General features: G+C 45.4%; 1 protein-coding gene across 1 annotated transcript in view; it reads left to right on the top strand.

Moving 5' to 3' along the window:
• DNAH9 (dynein axonemal heavy chain 9) overlaps positions 1 to 21923 on the top strand; it is a 202555-nt gene that overhangs the window by 57234 nt on the left and 123398 nt on the right. The window contains exons 35-41 of the mRNA XM_074847373.1: positions 723 to 930; positions 5269 to 5434; positions 6780 to 6882; positions 8347 to 8586; positions 17935 to 18096; positions 18841 to 19037; positions 21614 to 21780. Coding sequence (XP_074703474.1) covers positions 723 to 930; positions 5269 to 5434; positions 6780 to 6882; positions 8347 to 8586; positions 17935 to 18096; positions 18841 to 19037; positions 21614 to 21780 — 1243 coding nt within the window. The remainder of the gene's footprint in view (positions 1 to 722; positions 931 to 5268; positions 5435 to 6779; positions 6883 to 8346; positions 8587 to 17934; positions 18097 to 18840; positions 19038 to 21613; positions 21781 to 21923) is intronic.

The following is a 21923-nucleotide window of genomic DNA, read 5'->3' as shown; positions in this document are numbered from 1 at the left end:
GTTTGGAAGGAGTACGTGCATTTTTTAGGGACTGTATGTGGGCATTTCAATGAAGTCTCATTTAAAGGTCAAGCATTTCATAATAAGGATAGCATTCTCTGTGAGGTGCGGCTAAATTACCCATCTTTCTTTACTGTGCTTTGACTGTGAAGACACACCCTCCATCCATCTTCCAAATATAAGTGGTGTACATGAGGGGCAGTCTCAGAGCCACCCCAGTGACCCAGGAGCTGGCACCTCACCCAGGATGGGGGTGCATTTGGCCTGCAGAGAGAAGTGGGATGTGAGACAATGTAGTGACAAAGTCCCCGAGACGCCATGTCGTCATTCCGCGTGGCTGAAAATAGAGATGTTTTTATGATTTGGACAAAAACATGAGAGTTCCTGCAGGTAGTAAATTGCATTTGCCAGCTACACTTTTCTTTCCTTTCCTAAGTGCCACAGTGAGCAGATAACTTGTGAAAATTGTTACCATTTTAGCAAAATGTGTGTTTGTGGGGAGAACCAGATGTTGCTCCCAGCATCTAGCTGTCATGGTTTCATCTGTACAGACAGTTTGATTTTAATGGTTGGCAGCAGCTTATCGCTCCTTCCTAGTGCGATCTAGAAACTGGGGTCACCTCACTCATTCCTGCCTCTCCCAATTTTACTTCTCCTCAGAACATGGTTGTGGGGTTGTGGCAGGGATGGGGACACTTACCTGCTCGTTATGCCCCTCTCAGGCTTGCCTGGTTCCCACCACTGAGACAATCCGTGTGCGGTACTTCATGGACAGGCTTCTGGAACGCCAGCGCCCGGTGATGCTGGTGGGCAATGCTGGCACGGGGAAGTCTGTGCTGGTGGGGGACAAGCTCTCCTCACTGGACACGGATGCATATGTGGTGAAGAAGGTCCCGTTTAACTACTACACCACCTCTGCCATGCTGCAAGGTAAGGCAATGGATGAGTCACAGGACTTCTGCCTGACAGGTTACCAAATTCCCAGGATGTTTGGCAGGATTTGGAGCGGGGCATGCACTGTGTTGCTTATGGGAAGACCTGTGGGCCAGATGCCAATGTCATTTGTGGGTCCTGCACTGACACTGACAGACTCTTAAATCCCACTGTGAAACTATCAGGTCAGTGGACCCCTGGTTTTGTGCAAGATGACATCTTCCAACATGAGGATTTGAATTCTGAACACTATGACTCTAGTTCAGGGCTGTGCCAAAGCACATGCTTAAATCTGCTGCTGTTGTGTACGGCACACAGCCTGTACTTGACTTGAGGTGTGTCTTTAATGTGCTTGAATTTAAGACCATGCTGAATAGGATGGGTTTCTTGGCTAGGATCCAAACTGTCCTCATGATACAATGATGGGAATTGCATCCCAATTAGCAGCAAGGATGGTGTTAATGGATATGTGCAGGCTGTAAGTCAGGACTGCCGGTTCCTGGTGCTGTCCTCTGTGTCCTGCCACAGCCCAACATCCTCCCATGGAGCAGGTTCTGCATCCCCAGGGGGCACAAGGCTTGCTGACCCTGGGGGGCTCAGAGCCCCTGGGAATTTCTGGCTCTGGGGGCAAGTCCATAAGAATATCGCTGAGGATTTTGTCACATCAGTAAAAAATGAAGTTTGAGACCAAGATAAGGTCGGTTTTGTTGTGTGGTTTCTTGAGAAGTGGCTCATTTTGGAATGGTGTTTTCATTTTGAGTTGACCTAAAGAGAGAGAAAATAATTTTTTACATGTATTTATTAACCAAGAATTAAAAAAACCTGCTTTGTTTTGAGCTGAATAACAGCTGTGGGTCACCATAAAACAAAATGTTTCCTTTATGTAGCTTGATTTGACCCAAATGTCCTGAAATCCTTCTAGTCCCCCAGCCCTATATGGGACCACCATCTGTGAAGCATCAGTGAGATTTAACCTTCACCATCTGGGTTGCTCCTGGCCAAGTGGTGCTAGGTGGGGACATGCTCACAGTCCAGATTGATGCCAAAGGCAGCCTTCATCCGTGCTCTGCCAGGCTCCCAACACCACAAACATTTTAAGAAAGGTGTCGGAACTTAAATTTGCCCTCTGGGACTGATCCGCTTGTAGAGAGGTGACAGCACAGGCTCAGGCCATGCTGTGTAACCTGGAGCCATGAGTGGGACCATGTCATCTTTCTGAGGCAGGTTTGAAGGGTTTCTGGTCTTGCTGGTGCCCATGCTCCCAGGTTCTCCTGCCCATGCCGATCAGCCCCGCAGGGTGGTTCCTGTGCCTCTGCCCACAATGTGAATGCAAATTATTTGGGTTACATGTCCTTCAAGCAAAATAAGGGTAAAATCTCACCTTTTGGCCAGTCTTGCAGCCGTGAGTGGTGTGATGGTTATAGCCTCCCTTATTCCCTCCTAGGTACCCCTTTTCCTTCTCCCCCAGTGTGGGGTCTCTGTGAAATGCCCTTGAGCTGGTAAATGGGCTGAGCTGTCTGTCTGTCTGCCCAGCTGCCTGGGTGGGAGAATGTGCACTCATTTATCTCCATCTGGATGAGCGAGAGTGTGCAGGTGTTGATATTTATATAGGCAGACCTGGCAGTGCGTCCCCTATTTACTCTGGCTGTGAGCTATGGGCTGATACGGCAACTTTCTTCCTCTGCAGAGAGGAGCAAGTCATCTTGCGTGTGGATGAAGATGTGGCTGTGAGATTTGCATTGGGAAGCATGATTTATACTGCTTGGCCTGGTTCCTACTGCTCATTTTTTAGAGTTAATTTTTCCCTTTTTGTGTAGTTTGTCAGTTGGCTCCTTTTATTTTTCCCCCAGTAGACACTTCTTTAAATTTGTAAAACATGGATACAAAGCAGTTTTGGACCTTTTTTTTTTTTTTTTTTTTTAACTTAAAAAAGAGCCTAACCTGAAAGCCAGTCATTTCTTAGACAAAGTGTCTGTTGGTGCAGAGATTTATAAGGTGCAGAATGGTCACCCTTTAGGGGAAGCACAGGTATGTTGTTCAAACCATCCTTGAGGGCCCTGTGGCTTACAGAAGTGCCATGTGTATAGGGGTTAAAAGGAGCCAGACACTCTCTCTGTCCAAGCCTGGGGCCAGTTTTTGGATTTTCTTTGGTGTATTGTGACTGAATACCACTTTCTGTGGCATTTGTTCCTTTCTCAGCTTATTGCCCTGGACCTCGGTCTGCTGCTCTCTCTACTTCGTGCCCTCTTGGACCTCTGCTCCTCCTTGCTTCTTTGTCAGATGTAGCCCTGGCTTCTGTCATTCAGCACTTTTCCACTCCAGATCTGCCTTAGGAAAATCACAATAAATATTTTTTTGGTTTTGGGCTCCCCCCACTCTGCCCTCGACCAACAGCAGGCAAGAGGAGTCACACTTGCTAAGTCTCCTCTGCAGTGACTTTCTTTCAGGTGCTAATTTGAGTATGTCAGGATCTCAGAGGCAGAGACATGGACTCTTTATTATTATTGTGAGATACGGCTTTGAATTAAAATGAAACTTTCACGAAGATGTCACTTGATCCCCAGTAATTGCATTTCAGTGTGACAAATCTCCTGCATACTTGTTTAACCTCAAAAAGGGCTGATTTTATATGTTAATTAAGGACTAATTAAATTTAAATTAAATGCTTTTTTGAAACACTTAATTTAACTTGCTATTAGAAATTTCAAATATTGTGGTTTTACTGAAGGGGGAGAGCGACTCCACTGAGGAAAGATTCATCATTTTTCTTAGGACAATTCATTCCTTTGTGCAGCAACTGTCTATGACAAGAAATCAGCTGAATTTTGAGTAGTGGGAAAGACAAGCTGTCTGCAATGCACTGAAGCAGTAAAAAAAAAATGGGGTTTTAAAAGACTTGTGGTCTGAAAGAAACAGAATATAAATCTTCCTTAATAACTTTTGTACATGATAATGAATGGCTTAAGTGTACATTTTCACAAGGAGATTTTTATAAAAATTCCCAGTCCCATTTGCCAGTCTTCCCTAATTACAAAGAATTGCTACTTACCATGCTGCTCTACAGCACCTTATAGGTCTGATGACAGCCCAAAACTGTGTAAATGAAACAAATTCTGCCTCCATCTTCAGGAGAGCAGTGAGTCCCTGAGACTGAGGATGCTCTCCAAGTAGGCACATGGCAGAAAATCCATCCCAGGATCTGGGCAGAGGAGAGCTGCTTCTGTTTGCTTTTCCACTTACTGAGTCAGTAAAGGTTGCTTGGACTACAGTCAGAGGAATCAATAACCTGTAAATCATTATGTGCAGCAATGTGGGGTGATTTTTATTAAATATCAGCCCAGCATTATAAATATTCCCCATATTTTATAATCTAGGGCAGCACATAACCTCAACCTTCTGCTAAAACAAATTAAAATCTTCCAAAGCTTTGAAATGAGAAACTCTTCTCTCCATGCTTTCCCTTGCTCATGCATGACCCTACTTAAAACAAGGTGGTAATTTGACAGCTCGTGTTGGAATTGAGTCTTGTCACATTATCTGGAGGTTGGGATAATGCTGGGGAGGGTATTGGGGAACTTGTGGGTATTTGGTGCATTTAAATAAAAAATATTATTTTGATTGTTCTGAAGACGTTCAGGAATTCGGCCCCAAAATCACCTAATTCTTTTGTCTAACAGAGGTAAGAAACGCACTTACATTCAGAAAATCAGCTTTGCTCATGGGCCCACAGCATCTTCCTTGTTCCTTCCCAGTACCCAGCCACCACTGCCCGTGTTAATGGTGTATCGCTGGGACAAGGAGCAGAGGATATTCTCTGCTCTGTTGTACAGATCAAAATAACCTCAGCAAGCAAGATGTAGTTTAAAAAATTATGCGTAAGGATTCAAAGGCTTTATCTTGCATTAAAATCTTTTGTTTGCTCTGAACTAGGCCTGTTTTGTAGCAGACTGTTAGTTTGCCATATTGTGGTTGAAAGAAGGAATTGAGAGCTTTCTGATTTGGGTCGAGTCAGACCAAAAAGCTGCCCAAGGGTCCCTGCCAGCCCCATGCAGTGCTCCCAGCTGCTCTATAGCTGCAGCTTGGAGACAGCCACCGTCCTGGTGAGCAGGATCCTGTGCTGAGACCAACTCTTCCTCACCAAAAAGCAATAAACAGCCCAGATGTCAGCTGAAGGGGACCAGGGGCTTCCCCCTGTGCTGTGAGATGAGTCCTGCCTGTCTTCTGCATAGCTCTGCTCCTCCTGGGCTGCTGTAGCTACACACAGCATGGCATCAAGCTGGGTTGAGAAATCATTTTTATTTTGCAGCTTAGCTTTGCACCTCTGCCTCTGTACAGGTGTGCTTGAGAAGCCTCTGGATAAAAAGGCTGGCAGAAATTACGGCCCTCCAGGTACCAAGAAGCTTGTGTACTTCATCGATGATCTGAACATGCCTGAAGTGGACGCTTATGGGACGGTGCAACCCCATACGCTGATCAGGCAGCACCTGGACTACGGCCACTGGTAGGAGGCAGCTCAGCGTGGGCCGTCTGAGACCTTTTTGTTCAGCTCCAGTTTTGGGGATGAGTTTTGAGAGGAAGTCAAAGCGGAGTTCCTTTGTCTCATCCTGTGTTTGCCATCGCATCCCACTGGGCTGGGCTGGAGCTTGCTGGGAGGCTTTGGGTGAACTGAGCATTGTGCACCCTTGGGGTTTCCCCTGTCCCCAGCAAACAAACTCACTTGCTCATAGGCTGGTTGAGGGCAGCTTTGCTCTGCTCTTGCTGTGGCCTGTGACTGTGGTCCCAGGGCAAAGCCTGCAAGGGGAGCGCTATGCTTGGCCTTGATGCCCTGTGATGCTGAGAGTGGAGGAAGGTCATGGATTTGGCCCCTGCTGTGAGCACCTAATATTGTTTTCAGTCAGGCAGCAGCAAACAAGCATTTCCTAGGCAGGGGTAATTTGAAGGGAAAACAGTGAGAGTGTTTTGAAAGGAGATAGGTGCATTTTACACTGTAGCCAGCAGCGCTGCATGGAACAGGAATATTTGCAGCTCTCCCTAAGGGGAATACAGGGTAGGGACTTGTAGCAATTTCCAGTCTCCTCAGCTGTGTGCATGACTGAGCTTGGCCAAAAACTTCCCAAGTGTGGAGACAGTGGAGTGGAGACAGAAATTTTGAGTTGTGGATGTCAGAGAAGTCAGGCCAAAAGAGGACTCTGCTCGTTGCATGGGAGCATTGAAGGCCTGGGGGATGCAGCATGCCATGTGTCCCCTCCCAGGCACATCCAGGCTTTCTGCCCATGCTCCTGGCAGCACCCACCAGGGTGCTGCACACTTGGTGCTCCCTCTCGCAGCCCAGTGGGGCTGCAGCTCGCTTCAGGAAGGGTGAGGAGTGAGATGGGCAAAGCTTGCAAAACTCTTGGGCTGCCATGGCCCTAGTAGTTACCCTGCCGGGTCTGCTCCTGGGGCTGCACCCCTGACTCCATCACCAGACTCCCCATCCTTCCCATGCAGGCAGCAGGTGGGCAGCTTGCCCCTGTCCCAGACTGGTTCAAACCAGAGGCACTCCTGAGGTTTTCTATAATTTCCATGCAAGTTACAGGTATGACTTGTCAGTGCTCGTTACCAGCTGATAGAAATATTAGCTGCAGGTTCCTGCAGCTGGAGGATTTTCACCAAGAGCAGGACTTGTGTGTGCCAGGCCATATACGGACATGCAGGCAAACCTGAGCCCCTGCCTTGGCGAGATGCAGAATTTGTCCCCCCTGAAGACATGTGGGCATTGTCAGCCCATGGACACATGCTGAGGGAGAGGCAGTGCCTGTTGCTCGTAGGTTGTGGTCACCGCACCGCTGCTTTTGTTTTGCTCGAAGGTACGACAGGACCAAGCTGTCACTGAAGGAGATCATGAATGTGCAGTACGTGTTGTGCATGAACCCGACGGCGGGGAGTTTCACAATCAACCCTCGTCTGCAGGTAAAGCCCTGGGCAATAGCAGGCACGTTGCTGGTTTTATTTTTGGGTGGATTATTTAAGCATGAGGCTAGAGGAGAGCCACTGGCAGATCGTGCTGTCATTTTTTCAGTAGAAGTGGCATGAATCTGTTGAGTAACTGTAATTCCTAATGGTAAAGCAGCAGACTTGCTCCCTTATTCCCTTGTTTGTTTTTCCTCACATTCTGCTGCTCAGTTGGAGGAAGAAGTCACAAGTTGCCTGCCAGCTTAACAAATACTTTCAGGGCAGCCTTCTGGTTCATGCAGACAGATTTTGCCTTCATGTAGCTAATATTTACCTCTGGAATATAGTTCATTAAAGCCTTTTGGTTTCTAAAATTTTCTGATAGATCTGGAAGTATATTCTCTATAAAAAGAGGTGTGGGGGAAACTCAAACAAAGAAACACAACTCCCCCCCACAAAAAGCCCCCTGAAAACCCAACAACAGTTCGAGTGTTGATGGTAGCAAAAGTATGGATTTGAGAAGAGATCTTAAACCTCAGAGCTTGTTTTCTGGGAGCTGTGAGGCTCAACCCGGGTGATAGACCTGGTTATTAACAGCTCTGACATTACTTACCCTTTCTGCAAACCATGAGGCTGTGGTGGCAGAGCTTGGTCAGGAGCAGCCTGGCTGTTCCCTGTGCCTGCAGATCAAAACCACTGAGCAGGCCCTGTTGGCGTCCGAGGGGAATAAATGGCAGCCAGAGGGATGGTGCCTTTCCTGGCTGCACGGCAGGTGTTTTCCATGCTGCAGGATGAAGCTTGGGATGTGAACAGTAGTGGAGAAATACCCTGAGAAATGGGTGCCCCTGCAGCTGTAACTTCGTGGGACAGCTGCCACAGGGACAGACCCTGCTCATAGCACAGGGACCTGCCAGCTGTTGGGGAGCCTGGATAGCAGAGAGCAAAATTCATTCCCTCCTGGAGAAACCTCATGACCAGAGTCATCCCAGGCCCTAGTTCCTCTTTAGCAAGCTATGGTGTTAAAGTGAAGCATCCTGTGGCCGTACATGGGTATCTCCTCTGTCTCCGCAGGTTCCAAATCAATAAAGGGGTCTTCTGGGAGATGGTACCTTCCAGGGTCTGTTCTTAACAGATACAGTGACTGGGTTTTATCAGAGCTCTTCAATGGACTGAACTTCCAGTGTAGCAGTTGTGAAATGCAGTTTAGTGAGCAGAATGATGTCACTTGCCACCTGTCTTCTGCTGGGAAACTGGAAGAGGGAAATAGCCTTGTTCAGGTGGATTACAAGTCATAGAATCACAGAACATCCCAGGTTGGAAGGGACCTTGAAAGGTCATCTGGCCCAACCTTTTATGGGAGAGGGAACCTAGATGAGATTATCTAGCACTGTGTCCAGTCACATCAAGTCCCCAAAGGCATTTTGCTTAGGAGGTGGTTGCCCATCTCTCTGACCTTTCCATGTCTTCCTTTCTCTTCCTCAGCGTCACTTCTGCGTCTTTGCTCTCTCCATTCCTGGTCAGGATGCCTTGTCCAGGATATACAGCACCATTTTAATGCAGCACCTGACGAGTGGGAATTTCTCAGGGCCTGTGCAAAAATCAGCTCAGCAGCTTATTGCCCTTGCCCTGGGACTGCATCAGAAAGTAGCTTCTACTTTCCTGCCAACGGCTATCAAGTTCCACTACATTTTTAACCTGAGGGACTTCTCCAATATCTTCCAAGTAAGTGCAGTTGCTGTCCTCTGGCACTTGGAGCTTGCCCTGATGACATGGGAGGTTGTGGACCTGTGTTCCTCTGGCCCAGCTAGTCTTGGTGAGCAAAATGCAGTCTCCCACTTAGCAATGACACAGCATGTGTGTCCCCTGAGTAAAGGGGGTGACCTTGGCACATTCCCTAATTCCTGATTGGTTTTGGAGGTATTTCAGAGCCATCGCCCATGACTTTGAGGAACATCAGTTAGAAACTTATTTACTTTCCAGCCCCCTGTGGTCAATGGGGAGGAATGAATTGTTCCAGAAGGAGGTGAAGGTTTTGGGTGGGTTGAAATGCCTTCTGGCTGTAGGAGGGACCAAATTAAGAGAGCTTTGGTTTTCTGCCTTCAGTGCTTAATTAAGTGACTGTTGGTGAGTGTGATGGAGCTGGGCTTGACTTTGTGAGCCTCAGTTCCACACGTTTAAATGTGGGGATTAATGGCACTGCTCTGCTACACAAGGGAAATTATTTTGTTGCACTGAAGCAGGTGGTAGATACTTAGTGGGCTACTGGCCTTGAAGATAGGAGAGCAGTAGCTAGTTCAACTGCTCTGCCTAGAGCCAGTAGAGCTTGTTGGCGTATGTTGACATGTTCTCTTAGCTTCTTGATGGTCAGGTACTCAGCAAGTGCGTGAAGGTTGGCATTTAAAGAGTTGATAAATAAATCAAATGCAGCTTGGACTTAGTTGCTGAATCTGAATTACCACTGGAGCCAGTTCTGTACCAAGGGCAAGTTGTTCAGCTTTAGAAAGGTTTTCTTCCAACAGTGGAGATTTTTTTTTTCTTTTTTTTCCCCAGAGATCTCATGCTTTGAAGAAGTAGACATTACTATTCAAAGCGCCTTTCAGAGTTTAAGGCTGATTAATAAAGTTTGAGAAAATTCTCAGCAGACAAATCAAGGAGTTTGAAACATCATAACCTGTTGTAAAACCCCAATTTGTAATTTGTTGCTGTCCTTATTAACGTCTGTTTTAAAAAGTAGGTGCTGAAAGTTCAGTGCCTTGTGGTCTAGTCCATCATACAAGAGTTGATGTAATGATGGGCAATGGGAAATCCAAGAACAGGACCTTGAAAAAAGTTAATAACTCCATTGTGTCAAGAAGGAATCGGACCTGTCACTTGTGCTCAGCTAAACATCAGCAGCCTTTGACATTAGATGTGGGTCATGTTAAATGCTGGCTTCTAGTTAATCTGTGCTTTGAAAAGCGGAGACAAAAGAAGCATTTCAATGGGAAGCTTTAGAATTATCTGTCATTTGCTTGAAAGGTGCTAAGGTGTGGGATATTAGAAAATGTCCTGCCAGATCTAGATGCTGGGCGAGAGGGTAGGAGCAGTGACAGGGGCTCAGATGGCTTTTCATTTATCACATGGCTGCAGGAGTGGGGGAGTCTGGCTCCTGGGTCTCGTAAGGTTTATTTAAATTGTGGTTCAATTTTTCTTGAAATCCTTCCTTACTTTTTGGTATTCATTCCTGATTATTTCTTTACCTTAAATAATCTTGAGGTTTTGAGATCTCCTGATTTCCTGTTTAGCTCTGCTGAAACACATTTTTTTTCCCTGAAATAGAGTGTGAAAGAAGCTCCGGACTCTGGGAATGCATTTCTATGTGTTGCATTCATTAATCTTCATAAATTAATAATTTAGCTTGAGCTCTCTTGTCCAACCCCCTACTCAAGCAGTGCCAACTTCAAAGTTAGGTCAGGCTGATCAGACAAGTTTTGAATGTTGCCAAGACTGGAGTTCCCATAGCCTCCCTGGCCCTTGTTGCACTGCTAAATACACTCTATGGTGAAGTTTATATATTTCTATTTCAATTGGAATTTCCCTTGCTGCAATTTGTGTTTGTTGCCTCTTGTCCTTTTGCTATGCACCTTCAAAAAAAAATTTGGCTCGGTCTTCTCTATAACTCCTCATTAGGTAGTTGTAGACAGCAGCAAGATTCCCCTTCACCTTTTTCCCAGGCTGAACAAACCCATTTCTCCCAGCCTTTCCTTGTATGTCCTCTGTTCCACCACTTCAAGATCTTTGTGGCCTCCATTGAACTTGCTCCACGATGTCAATGTCTGTCTTGTACTGGGGGACCCAAAAGTGGATTGAACCTCACACAGCTTTTCTGCAGGTGTCAAAGTCCCTCCCTTTGGTTTAATAACCTCTCTGCTTGGTCAGCATCACCTGCAGACCCGCTGAGAGTCTACTGCCCAGGTCATGGAGGAAGACATTAAACAGTATTGTCTTGGTACCAATCCCTGAGGAACATTGTTTGTAGTTGGCCTCCAGTTAGACCTTTGAGCCTGGTGGTCCAGCCAGATCTCTACCCAACTTGCAGTCTACCCATCTGGTCCATGACCCTTGATGTGATGATCTGGAAAAAAAAAAAAAAGAAAAAATAAAAATTAAAAAAAAAAAAAAAGGGAGAACACCACCCCCCCACCCCCCCACAAATTAAGGACCATCTGAGTTTCCTTAGCCTGTGGAAAGATGATGAATCGGTGGATGCAAGGCTTGTAAGTCAGTGCATATTACCTTTCTCAAATTCCTTTTAATTCCAGACAAACAATCAAACACCGAGTACATAATAGCTGCATATATAAAAGGCATTTGGGGACTGCTGTTTTACCAGCTATTCTGTAATTATACAAGCAGCTGATCACAACTGTTAAAAGCACAAACCATATGCAAATTGCAGCTGTGGAGGAGTCAACCCCTGGACTTGTTGCCACTGTACTGTGATACTGCTGGCTCTGCACAGGTGGTTAACCATGGATCCATTTGTAATCTGTCCAGTAGCTCTGTTATTATCATACTATATTAGATATTAATACTGTATGTAAACATTTAAGTAGGGCCTTACAAGCTGAGCTTGATTCCCTTTGTCAAAACTGCCTGACAGCTCTTATGACAAGGAGCCCTGTGCTAATTTTCTCATTACAAAACACTTCAAGAACCTCTATCTTAATTGCTGCAGCTAATGAAGAATGAATGAGTTTGGACCTGGTATGCCTGTGAGTGTTGCGCAGAACAAGGAAGACTGCCCCCAAAAAAGTCAGCAATAATTCCTTTCAGCAAACAGATATGGGTACTTCTTGCCTTTATGTTTTTCCTTCTGCACCCAATACCTGTTGCCACCAGGCCTGAGCTGATCAGGCTGATGTCTGCGTTGCTTGGTGTGAGGGTTCAGCTGAAGGTGACTTCAGGTGTTCACTCCAAATGACGGCAAATTGCCGGAGAGGTTTGACTAGACAAATAAAGGGACTGGTGAAACCAAAGGAAAAAAAGAACGACCTATACACCCAGGGGTAGAAGGCTCAACAGGCAGAAGTGGGTTGACTTTGTCAAGCATTGTTCATGTTTGTCCTGACTAATTGAAATGATCTGGGGATCTGAGTATCTTCAGTGGGATTCCTTTTTTCTTGGTTAGTCACGTCCTCTCCCTTAGCAGAGAAAAATGGGCATTTCTGTGTGTAGTTCAAGTTCAGCTCATCCTCATGGAAACATGGAGAAGAGCTCAGAGAAACTGTGTTTCTGAAGAACCTTGATCCCTGGAGGTGAAAACAGTCCGAGGTGACAACAGTCCGAGGTGACTGTCCTGTTGCCAGACATCAGCCCTGTGCAGGTCTAAGGTGGGATTTGGCTTCAGCTTAAGATGCTCAGATTCAAGTGTGTGAGGATATCTAGGTTCATTCAAAGCTGGGGAGGCCAGAAGCCTGTCCAGCTCCCCCTGCCAGGGACACAGGTGTGGTTTCACTCTGTTGCCCAAGTAAGGTTGTCTAGTGCTTTTTGAATACGTCAGCACATCCCTCGTGGGCTCCGGTGGCTGTACAAGGACACAGCTGTCTTCCTATGTTGCATCTGCCTGCTCCGTATGGGTATCTTTTCTGAACTGCTTGAGCTGTGCTACTTTTGAGGCTCCCTTGGCTGCAGAGTAGGTATCCCCTGAGATGAACCATCTAGTTGTGTTGACTTGGGAAGGTCATGGGAAATTCCATGTGTTTCCACACAACAATGATTTTATCCACCGTTCTCATGTGATACTTGTCTCTGGACTTCACCTTCAGCAGGACAACAGTAAATGCCTCAGCATTGTACTCAGTGATGCCACTGCTTCTCTGACATCAGCTGGCCAAGGTCTATAGGGTGAAACTTTGGTTCAGGCCCTCACATAGAAATAAGCTGGTTTCTCCTGTGTGGTACCAGGGTGCATAAGGAATTGACTGGATGGTCGCACTCAAAGAGTTGTGGTCAACATCTTGGTGTCCATGTGGAGAGCAGAGATGAGTGGTGTTCCTCAGGGGTCAGTGTCGGGATCAGTGCTGTTTAACATCTTTGTTGGTGACATGGACAGTGGGATTGAGTGCACCCTCAGCGAGTTTGCCAATGGCACCAAGCTGTGTGGTGCGGTCGACACGCTGGAGGGAAGGGATCCATCCAGAGGGACCAGACTAGAGAAGTGGACCTGTGCAAACCTCATGAAGTTCAACAAGGCCAAGTGCAAGGTCCTGCACATAGGTCAAGGCAATCCCAAGCACAAAAACAGGCTGGGCAATGAGTGGATTGAGAGCAGCCCTGTGGAGAAGGATTTGGGGGTATTGGTTGATGAGAAGATAAACATGACCTGGCAGTGTGCATTTGCAGCCCAAAAAGCCAACTGTATCCTGGGCTGCATCAAGAGAAGCATAGCCAAGAGGTTGAGGGAGGTGATTCTCCCCCTCTACTCCGCTCTCGTGAGACCCCACCTGAAGTACTATGTTCAGCTCTGGGGCCCCAACATAAGAAGGACATGGGCCTGCTCAAGTGGGTCTAGAGGAGGCCATGAAGATCATTGGAAGGCTGGAGCACCTCTCTTATGAAGACAGGGTGAGAGCGTTGGGGTTGTTCAGCCTGGAGAAGAGAAGGCTCCAGGGAGACCTTAGAGCGGCCTTCCAGTACTTCAAGGGGACCTACAAAAAGGCTGGAGAGGGACTTTTTACAAGGTCATGTAGTGATAGAACAAGGGGTAATGGCTTTAAACTGAAAGAGAGCAGATTTAGATTAGATCTGAGGAAGAAATTCTTCACTGTGAGGGTGGTGAGGCCCTGGCACATGTTGCCCAGAGAAGCTGTGGCTGCCCCCTCCCTGGAAGGGTTCAAGGCCAGGTTGGACGGGGCTTTGAGCAACCTGGTCTAGTGGAAGGTGTCCCTGCCCAGGACAGGGGTTGGAACTAGATGATCTTTAAGGTCCCTTCCAACCCAAACCATTCTATGATTCTATGGTTTTTAAAAACATATTCCCTGCTGGCACACACCAGACAAAACCCTGTTGCTGTCCTTTCCATCTGAAAGGGTTACCATGGTATTATGCTCTAAATTATATCTGTCATCTCTGTAAAATAACAATCATAGACTTAGCAGGGTTGTATTTTGCTTTTTATTCCCATTTCTAACAAGATTTTCAAGCAGCATGTCACATTAAGATCTGTGACAGTTGTGGAAGAATGGCCTCTATCTCTTCCTAACAGCAAGATGATAGGAGTGGCTCCAGCATGCCTCGCTCCAGCTGAGCTTCACCTTCACCTGTGCTTTGGCAGCCAGCAGACTTCACACTCCTTTGCATGGGGAGGGATTTTCGTATTTACCCATGGTTGAACTCGCTAAAGAGCCCTGCAAACTTCAGGCTTGCAAGCGCTGAAATGCACCTTATGTGTTGTCGTCTGGTGCATGGCTGGAGAAGGGGGACAGCAGCGGCTGCGAGACTGCTGCAGGGTCAGTTGTTTGGCACAGTTTGACATGACTTAGCCTTGGGCTTGGTTGGGATCTGATTACCTGAGACAGTTTGGTTTCAGAGCTTCCCCTTCCTTCTGTCTTACTGTCTCTGCTATTTCTCTTCTTAAGAGAGATCGAGATACCAGCAGCTGGTTATGGGATGCTCCATCACACACAGCAGCCACAGCACCATGTGGTGCCATTGCGGTGGCTGGATCAGCTCGTCAATCCTCCTTGATGAGTGTATTTTGAAATTGGTACAATCCTTTTAAATAGGACTCTGGGTTCATGGCCCGTACGCTGTTGATAGTAATGCTGTTTGTCACTGTTTTCATGTCACCACTGTCTTCAAAGTGCTGAGGCTGCTCCAGGAGCCCCAAGAGTAACATCAGGAAGGAGGAAAGCAGGGTGCTTAGTCCAACAGTGCAGGACAGCTAGAAAGGGGTCACTACGCTGCAGAAATTATTATTATTTTAAATGTTATTTAGACTACAAAGAAAGAGAAAAAGTCATTTATTTTTCTTGCCTTTTTATTCCTGGAAGACTTTCTGTTCTGTCACCTGATCGCCCCACCTGTGGGAGAGTGTTAACTCTCTCTTCACAGTTACCCGAGCACTTTCCTCCCCAGCCTGGCATGCAGGGGAAGCTGTGCTGTACGACCTGATACTTCCCTCCGCTTGCTGGGTTGCCCAGAGCAGCGCTAGCAGGAATCCAGCCTTGGCAAAGCTCGAGAAGTGGAAATAATTATCAGCTTAGCAAGCCTGGTGTCCAGAATTCACATTACATTGCTTCAGACCTTGATTTCTGGACATGTGTTAGAGTTTTGCAGGTTTTGCCAGAATGGCTTGAACGCTTCTGGCGTGGGCGTTTTTGGTGGTGTTTTTTGTTTTTTTTTGTTTTTTTTGTTTTTTTTTTTTAAACCCAAACATTCAGTCTCCCTCTACATGTAAGTTTTACTGTGTTCTAGGTAGCAGTATGCAAAGTCTTTGACTTTCCATGACTGTCCTGTACATGTAGAGGCCTCTTCTGTGTCTATTTTGTCTATCTATGTCCAATATATTTCCATGTAGAGATGAAGTATGCATTTCTTCCATGTATGCCCCTAAGAGCATATTGCGGTGCAAAGAGAAAGAAAAATTTAAATGTCTCTCTCCACTGGACCATCTAACCATTTGACTTTGAATATCTTCTTTGAAGAGCTACTCTTTCACCAAAAATCATTTAGCTGTGTGATGTAGGACTTACTGATACTGTGGGCAGTACCAGAGCTGTGCATCTCGCTATAGAAAAATGAGTGATCCTTTTATTTGTGAGTGACTTCACATTAAATCTAGAGCACCTGAACTTACAGATGAAGAAAATGGTATTGCATGGAAGCTGGTCTTTTATGGAAGGCTTCTGAGGTTCTGGGGAGAACGAATGGTTGGGGCGGGTACAACTCAAGAGAGCTGTCTGGGGAGTGTGGCTGTGCTAGTTCCATGGTTTTTTGAGACCATTGCTGGTCAGAGGGTAGTGATAACACAGGGTTTGAGGTAATGCTGTGGGTTAGGACTCGTTAATGGAGACCCAGTGGGAATTGTCCTGACCTGGGCCAGGGTTCCTAAATGCCCGGATCTGCTGACAGTGTAAAGTGCGAGCAGACTGATATTTGTCACTGTTTGCAGAGCTCTGATGGGCAGCAGAAAACTCTCCTGAACTTCCCTCGGCACAGCTGTGGTGGGTGCAGAGCATGTGAGGTCCTGTTGGGAGGCGACACACTCCCTGTCAGGCTGACAGGGTCATGGGTGCTCTTCACTGTCCTCTTTTTCATGAAGAACATGGGAAAAAACCCAAACAACTGGCTGAGGTCAGGTCCTGCCTTGTCAGAGCTGTAACAGCCCGTCTCTGCTGGCATGTTGATGCGTGATGACAACACAGCAGACAAGTCTTGCTGGGATGATTAGCATATTCCCCGTTTCCGTGCCAAATACGCATCATCTCCTGGGGTGATTATTAAGCTGCTGAGGAGCCTGTCACTCCGAATTACCCGGTAATAAATCCTGATCTGATGAGTCTCGGCCGGAGAGCGGCAATCCCCCTGCAGCCCAGTGGCGATCCCCTTGCACCCCGACGGGCACAGCTGCTCCTCTCAGCAAAGGCTTCTTCTGGCGTCTCACTGTTTTATCCCCATGTCATGATATTTGGTATCGTTGTCTAGAGAAGCCTCAGTGTGGCAGAAAGGGCTTCCTAACCAGCTTCTGGCCTTTTTGGCGAGGAGGAGAAGCTGAAAGATTTGGCTGAAATACAACCTGAGGACTCAACAGCCAGATGGATAAAACTTGCATTGATGTAGCAAAGGACAAGGGATGATTACCTTTTTTTTTTTTTTTAATGTTGGCACCACATCCATCACAGATGCAGTGACCCATGGACATGCATCCTTCGTGCATCCCAGCCACAGACACTATGGCATCTCCTGGAAGCTCAATCTCACACACGGAGTATCCCCATCGCTCTCTGGGGATGCCCCTGGTGGGGTTCATGGAAGAGCCTGGTGGCTCTGCTGAGAGGAGTGAGGAGGGTTGGGTTTGCAAAGTGAGAAGAGGGGAGATGTTCAGGTGTTAAGTTAATAAGCTCATTAGAGATTTGTGAAGGGTGGATTTTCTTCCCTCTGAGGTAGCCTTACACATGCTTGCATCAAGAACACCACAACTTTTGTGGCTTGGGATGCCTTTAGAGTGACTGAATGATATTTATTTTATTTTTTTGTAAGATCAGTTTAGGACCTGATGGGTTTCATCTTTCTCTCTTCGAGTCGTCTGAATGCACACTGATTTTTTTTTGTGAAGTAAATAAAATGATAATTTGGCAGCTGCAATGACAAATGTGAAACTCAAATGATTTGAGCCATGGGCCAGTGAGCTGAGAGGGACTGCTTTACATTATTTTTAATACATTTTATATTTTATGTATAAATAATTAGATGTTAGGAATAAAAGCTGTCTATTTAATTCATACCACTGAAAACCCTGTGTGCTGTTAATAGGCTTAGTTATAGGCGACACCTCTTTGAAATATAATTATTTTATGCATTTTAATAGAGTTCATGGTAAACATACTGTAATAAGCAGACAGCAACTAATATTTCCTGCAGGCAGAATGCACCTAATTAAAATTAATTGATTAAAAAACAAAATCATTGCCACTAAAATTTCCGAACTCTTTTTTCTTCTTGACAAAGCACCTATGGTGTGGTGTTGGGATGCAAGAAGCTGCACGTCTGGGCTGGTGCCTGACTGTGCATGCTCTTTGCTGCTGAGAACAGGATCACCAGCCCAGCCAGGCTGCACTGGGGATGTTGTTTGGGGTATAAAAATGAATATAACAAATATAAACTGCTTTGGGAGATTGGGGGTAACAAAGGACGTGTTCTACAGGGTCTGCTGAGTAGGGGCTTATCCAGAAATTCAATTGCAGGTTGCTATAATAACTGCATTTAGAGTGATTCAGCCCTCTTCTAGCATGATAACCGGGATGCTGGGGGTGAGGTTAGTTCTTTAGAGTCAAGAAGGTGTTTACTGACTGTCTCTGCTCCTCACAGGGCCTTCTGTTCTCTACCCCTGAATGTCTGAAGCAACCCCAAGACCTACTGAAACTCTACCTTCATGAGTCTAACCGGGTGTACCGGGATAAGATGGTTGAAGAAAAGGACTATAGTACCTTTGATAAAATCCAGATGGACATGGTGAAGAAATTCTATGATGTAAGTGTTGATGTTCATAACTCTGATAATAACATGTGTGCTTACAGAATAAAAGTTCCTTGGGAAAGCAAAGTTTGACACAAGGTCTGCCCATCTCTCCCTTGCCTGGAGGGCAATGCTCTTGATGGGAGCCCAGGAGCAAAGTCTCAGTCATCCCTATTCTGAGCTGCCAATGTTGCAATATGGGTAAATGATGCAGTCCATAAGGGCATCAGGAAGAGAAGATTTGGGCTCTGTGAATTAATTAAATTCCTTTATTTAAGGGCTTTGAGTCTCATGTGGCAAAAGCAGGAGAAGGGTCAGATCCCTGGTCTTGATGGGAGCAAAGTGAAATGCAGGCACAAATCCCTAGTGCTTTCCCTTTTTCCAAAATATCTTTCAAATGAAAGATCTAGACCTGCTTTCCTTCAGGTCTGGCATCACCCAGCAATGCTGCTATATGAATCACACAAGTATGACTGAAGTGATAAATAGTGCAGACAGCACTTTTTCCTGCAGCTATCACTGTCCATGTTGAGGTTTTGTGATTTGCACAAAGTTGTTGGAGCGAAAAAAGTCAGTATTGGGTCTTTTTCCTTTCCCTCTCTTTCGTCCTTGTCCCTCTACCCCCTTTTGCACCATTGAGGTGCAACTATATGGGCACAAAAAAGCATTTGCTGGAACACCATACCTTATTTGGAAAGACGACACAGAGCTGCAGTGTTTTTTCCTATACTTGTTGTATACTTTTTTTTTCTTTGATAGGACATTGAGGAAACTTTAGAGCAGACCAAGCGAATGAATGTTTATTGCCATTTTGCTAAAGGCATTGGTGAACCCAGCTATAGGCCAGTTCCAACCTGGGAGGAGTTGAACCAGATCCTTGTGGATGCCTTGGACAACTACAATGAAGTCAATGCTGCCATGAACTTGGTACTATTTGAGGATGCCATGTGCCATGTGTAAGGGGATTTTTTTTGATTTATGGTCTCGTCAGCTCAAGCAGATTGCTTCCATGTAGTTTTCTGAAGGATGTAGGTATCCCATAATTATAGCTGATGGAGCTGAAGGTGTGCAGAAGCTTCATCTGCCCATGTGGTGTGGCGTGTCCAGCACAAATGCTGCGCTGCTTCTCTAGCTGGTGTGTGGAGGGCACTTCTGAAACTGGGAGGATGCCTGGGGCTGCCAGATGGAGTGACTGCATGTTGGTGGTTACTTTAAAGTCTGATTGCTGTTACAATATCTTTGGCCCTTTATGTTCTGCATATGCCATGAACATTTATTGTATGTGTCAATGTTCAAGTGCTTTATTGTCTTTGCTTGACAGCCAGCTACAGAACTAGTTATACTGGGATTTCCCTAAATGCTTTCACAACTGGTTTACAGCTCTGTTTACACAGGTTCTTAGTGGGATTTTCAAATGTATATAAAGTGAGAGTATGTGCATTAAGCCTACTAGTTTAAATGGATTGTGGCATTTAAACTGCTTTGATCCTTTGAAAATCCTGCTTGTATTAGATGCCTGGAGATCCAGATGGATTCCCTTTGGAAACAGGACATGTAGGACTATATGAAAATAGCAAGCCTCCAGTTGATAATTGTGAAGCTATTTACATGTCTGTGGTATAGATAGTGAGGCGTACTTCCATCTTTCAAATATGATTTAGATGCTTGTTGGGGATCCCAGCAGAGATAGACTCATTTCTGGGGGCTGAAATGCAGAACTGGCCTTAGATCACTTCAGAAGATGGACCTGCCCTGTAAATCATAGTTTTAACTGATTTTGTATGAAAACATTGTATCAAGAAGTGCAGATTTGTGGCTCTAAGCTAGAAGGAAGCTGCTGTCCTGCTGCATACCAGTGTGAGTGATTTCAGTTCTTGTTGGACCTTGTAACTTAATGCAATTATTCTCATACAAATTAAAAAAAACATACATAAAGTGCTACTCCTTTTAACTAGCTGTCTAACCATTTCTGTTCTGAGAGCTCAACAAACTGTTACTTTTCCAGTTTTGTGTGCTGGCTATGCTGGGGCACATTTTCCCTTATAACATGGGCACTTAGTCCTTTGTACTAATGAGTCATATGCAGCCCGATGTCCACAGGTGTTTCTGCTTCCACTGCTTGCAGAAAGGTGACAGTAATACTAAACTTGTGCTCCTTTTGCACTTTACATAAATTGGGATTTGCGACAAAACCTGGCACTACCCCTCCAGTTAATATTGTGAGTAACCAGAAAATGAGGTTTGAGTATTCAGCACGATTTTCACTGGAGCTGGGTGAATTTCATTCATTGCATTTGGAAATTGCATTTTGCTGAAATACGCAACTTATTCCATCTCAAACAGTTTATGAATGTCAGCTTGAATTTACTGAAACTTTTCAGTTGGGGAAAAAAAAAAAAAAAAGAAAATAAAGGAAAAGTTAAGGACTTAATTTATGTAAGGAAGTGGGAGATACCTGTCAGTCACATCCGAATCCAGAGCCCATTGTGCACATTCACAAAGCATGCAGCCCCGGGGACCACATCAAGGGCAGAGACCACCTGTCATCTCCAGGGAGAGCTAGCCTGGAGAATTGAAAGCAGGAACACTAAAGCTCTCCACACAAACTGGATTGCTTTTCTCGGTATAATTTCACAATTGGTGGGAGTCTGCGCATAGATCATAAAATACTTGAGTTCTAATAAAGCAGTACGGTATTTCTTGCAGTCTTATTAGAAAAATTACTTAAATTAGTCTAGGAAAATACTCAGTTAAGTGAGCTGAATAAAGGCAACGCTGTGAAGAGGGGAATGGTGCTTGCATTTAAGACACAGGACAGTGATGTTTGCACAGGTAGGATCCTCTAAACCACCCTCACTTGGGGTTTTAACACGTGGGGTGTCAGCAGTTGCTTAAAGAGAATAAATTGGAGGCAGACAGAGTTCACCATGCAACTGTCAGACAGGACAAGTGAACAGACCTGGAAAATAATAAGAAGTTCATTTAAGAGTGAGAAAATCTCACTTTTGAGTAGTGGTGGTTTAGATAAATAGGAAACATGGACTGTGTTTCCCAGATAGATTTTATGCTGTTCTAGACATATATGAATATGCTTTAATGCGTAGCAGGAGTCTTCACCTGAACATGAACCCCAAACACTTTGTGAAGAGAAACCTTTACCAGGGAAGTGCATCAGAGCCTTCAATTTTGTTCTCAGTTTTTGCATGTCAATGTAATGTGCTTTTTCCCTTGTCCTCCCTGCAAAGATGACCAGGCCTTCACCTCAAAATAGTTCTGTCCAGCAGGACTTCGCAGGTGGAAAAAAAATTGGACACAATCTGAATTGCCACTGAAATATTTTTTTCATCAGCTATGTCCTTTGTATAGGTCTCAGCAGAGATGGGGATGGTTTGCTGACATGTCTCTTAGATTGACATTTTTCATCCCATTCAGAATACAATTACTTAGTGGATAAAATATGTATTGAAAGGCACAGAGCAGAGAAAAACAAAAATACTCTTATTAATGAGAGATTTTGTATGCTTCAATTTAGTTGCCGCATCAACCGTATCCTGGAGTCTCCCAGAGGAAACGCTCTCCTGGTTGGCGTGGGTGGAAGTGGCAAGCAGAGCCTGACCAGACTGGCAGCCTTCATTAGCTCTCTGGAGGTTTACCAGATTACTTTGAGGAAAGGGTATGGGATCCCTGACCTGAAGGTAGGTGACTTTTAAGGCTGAGCTGGAGGAGAAGGAAATAAAAAGCAGAGCTTGCCCTGAAAACTTTGTCTTGTTGCATATTGAGTGACACTGTTGTGAGGATACTAAAAAACTCCAGACATGATATGGGACTGTGGAGAGGAGAAA

This window comes from Strix aluco, chromosome 21 (assembly GCF_031877795.1).
Source record: "Strix aluco isolate bStrAlu1 chromosome 21, bStrAlu1.hap1, whole genome shotgun sequence".
NCBI classification, from domain to species: Eukaryota; Metazoa; Chordata; class Aves; order Strigiformes; family Strigidae; genus Strix; species Strix aluco.
Note: the sequence above shows the minus strand (reverse complement) of the source record. Positions and strands in the feature narration are given on the sequence as shown.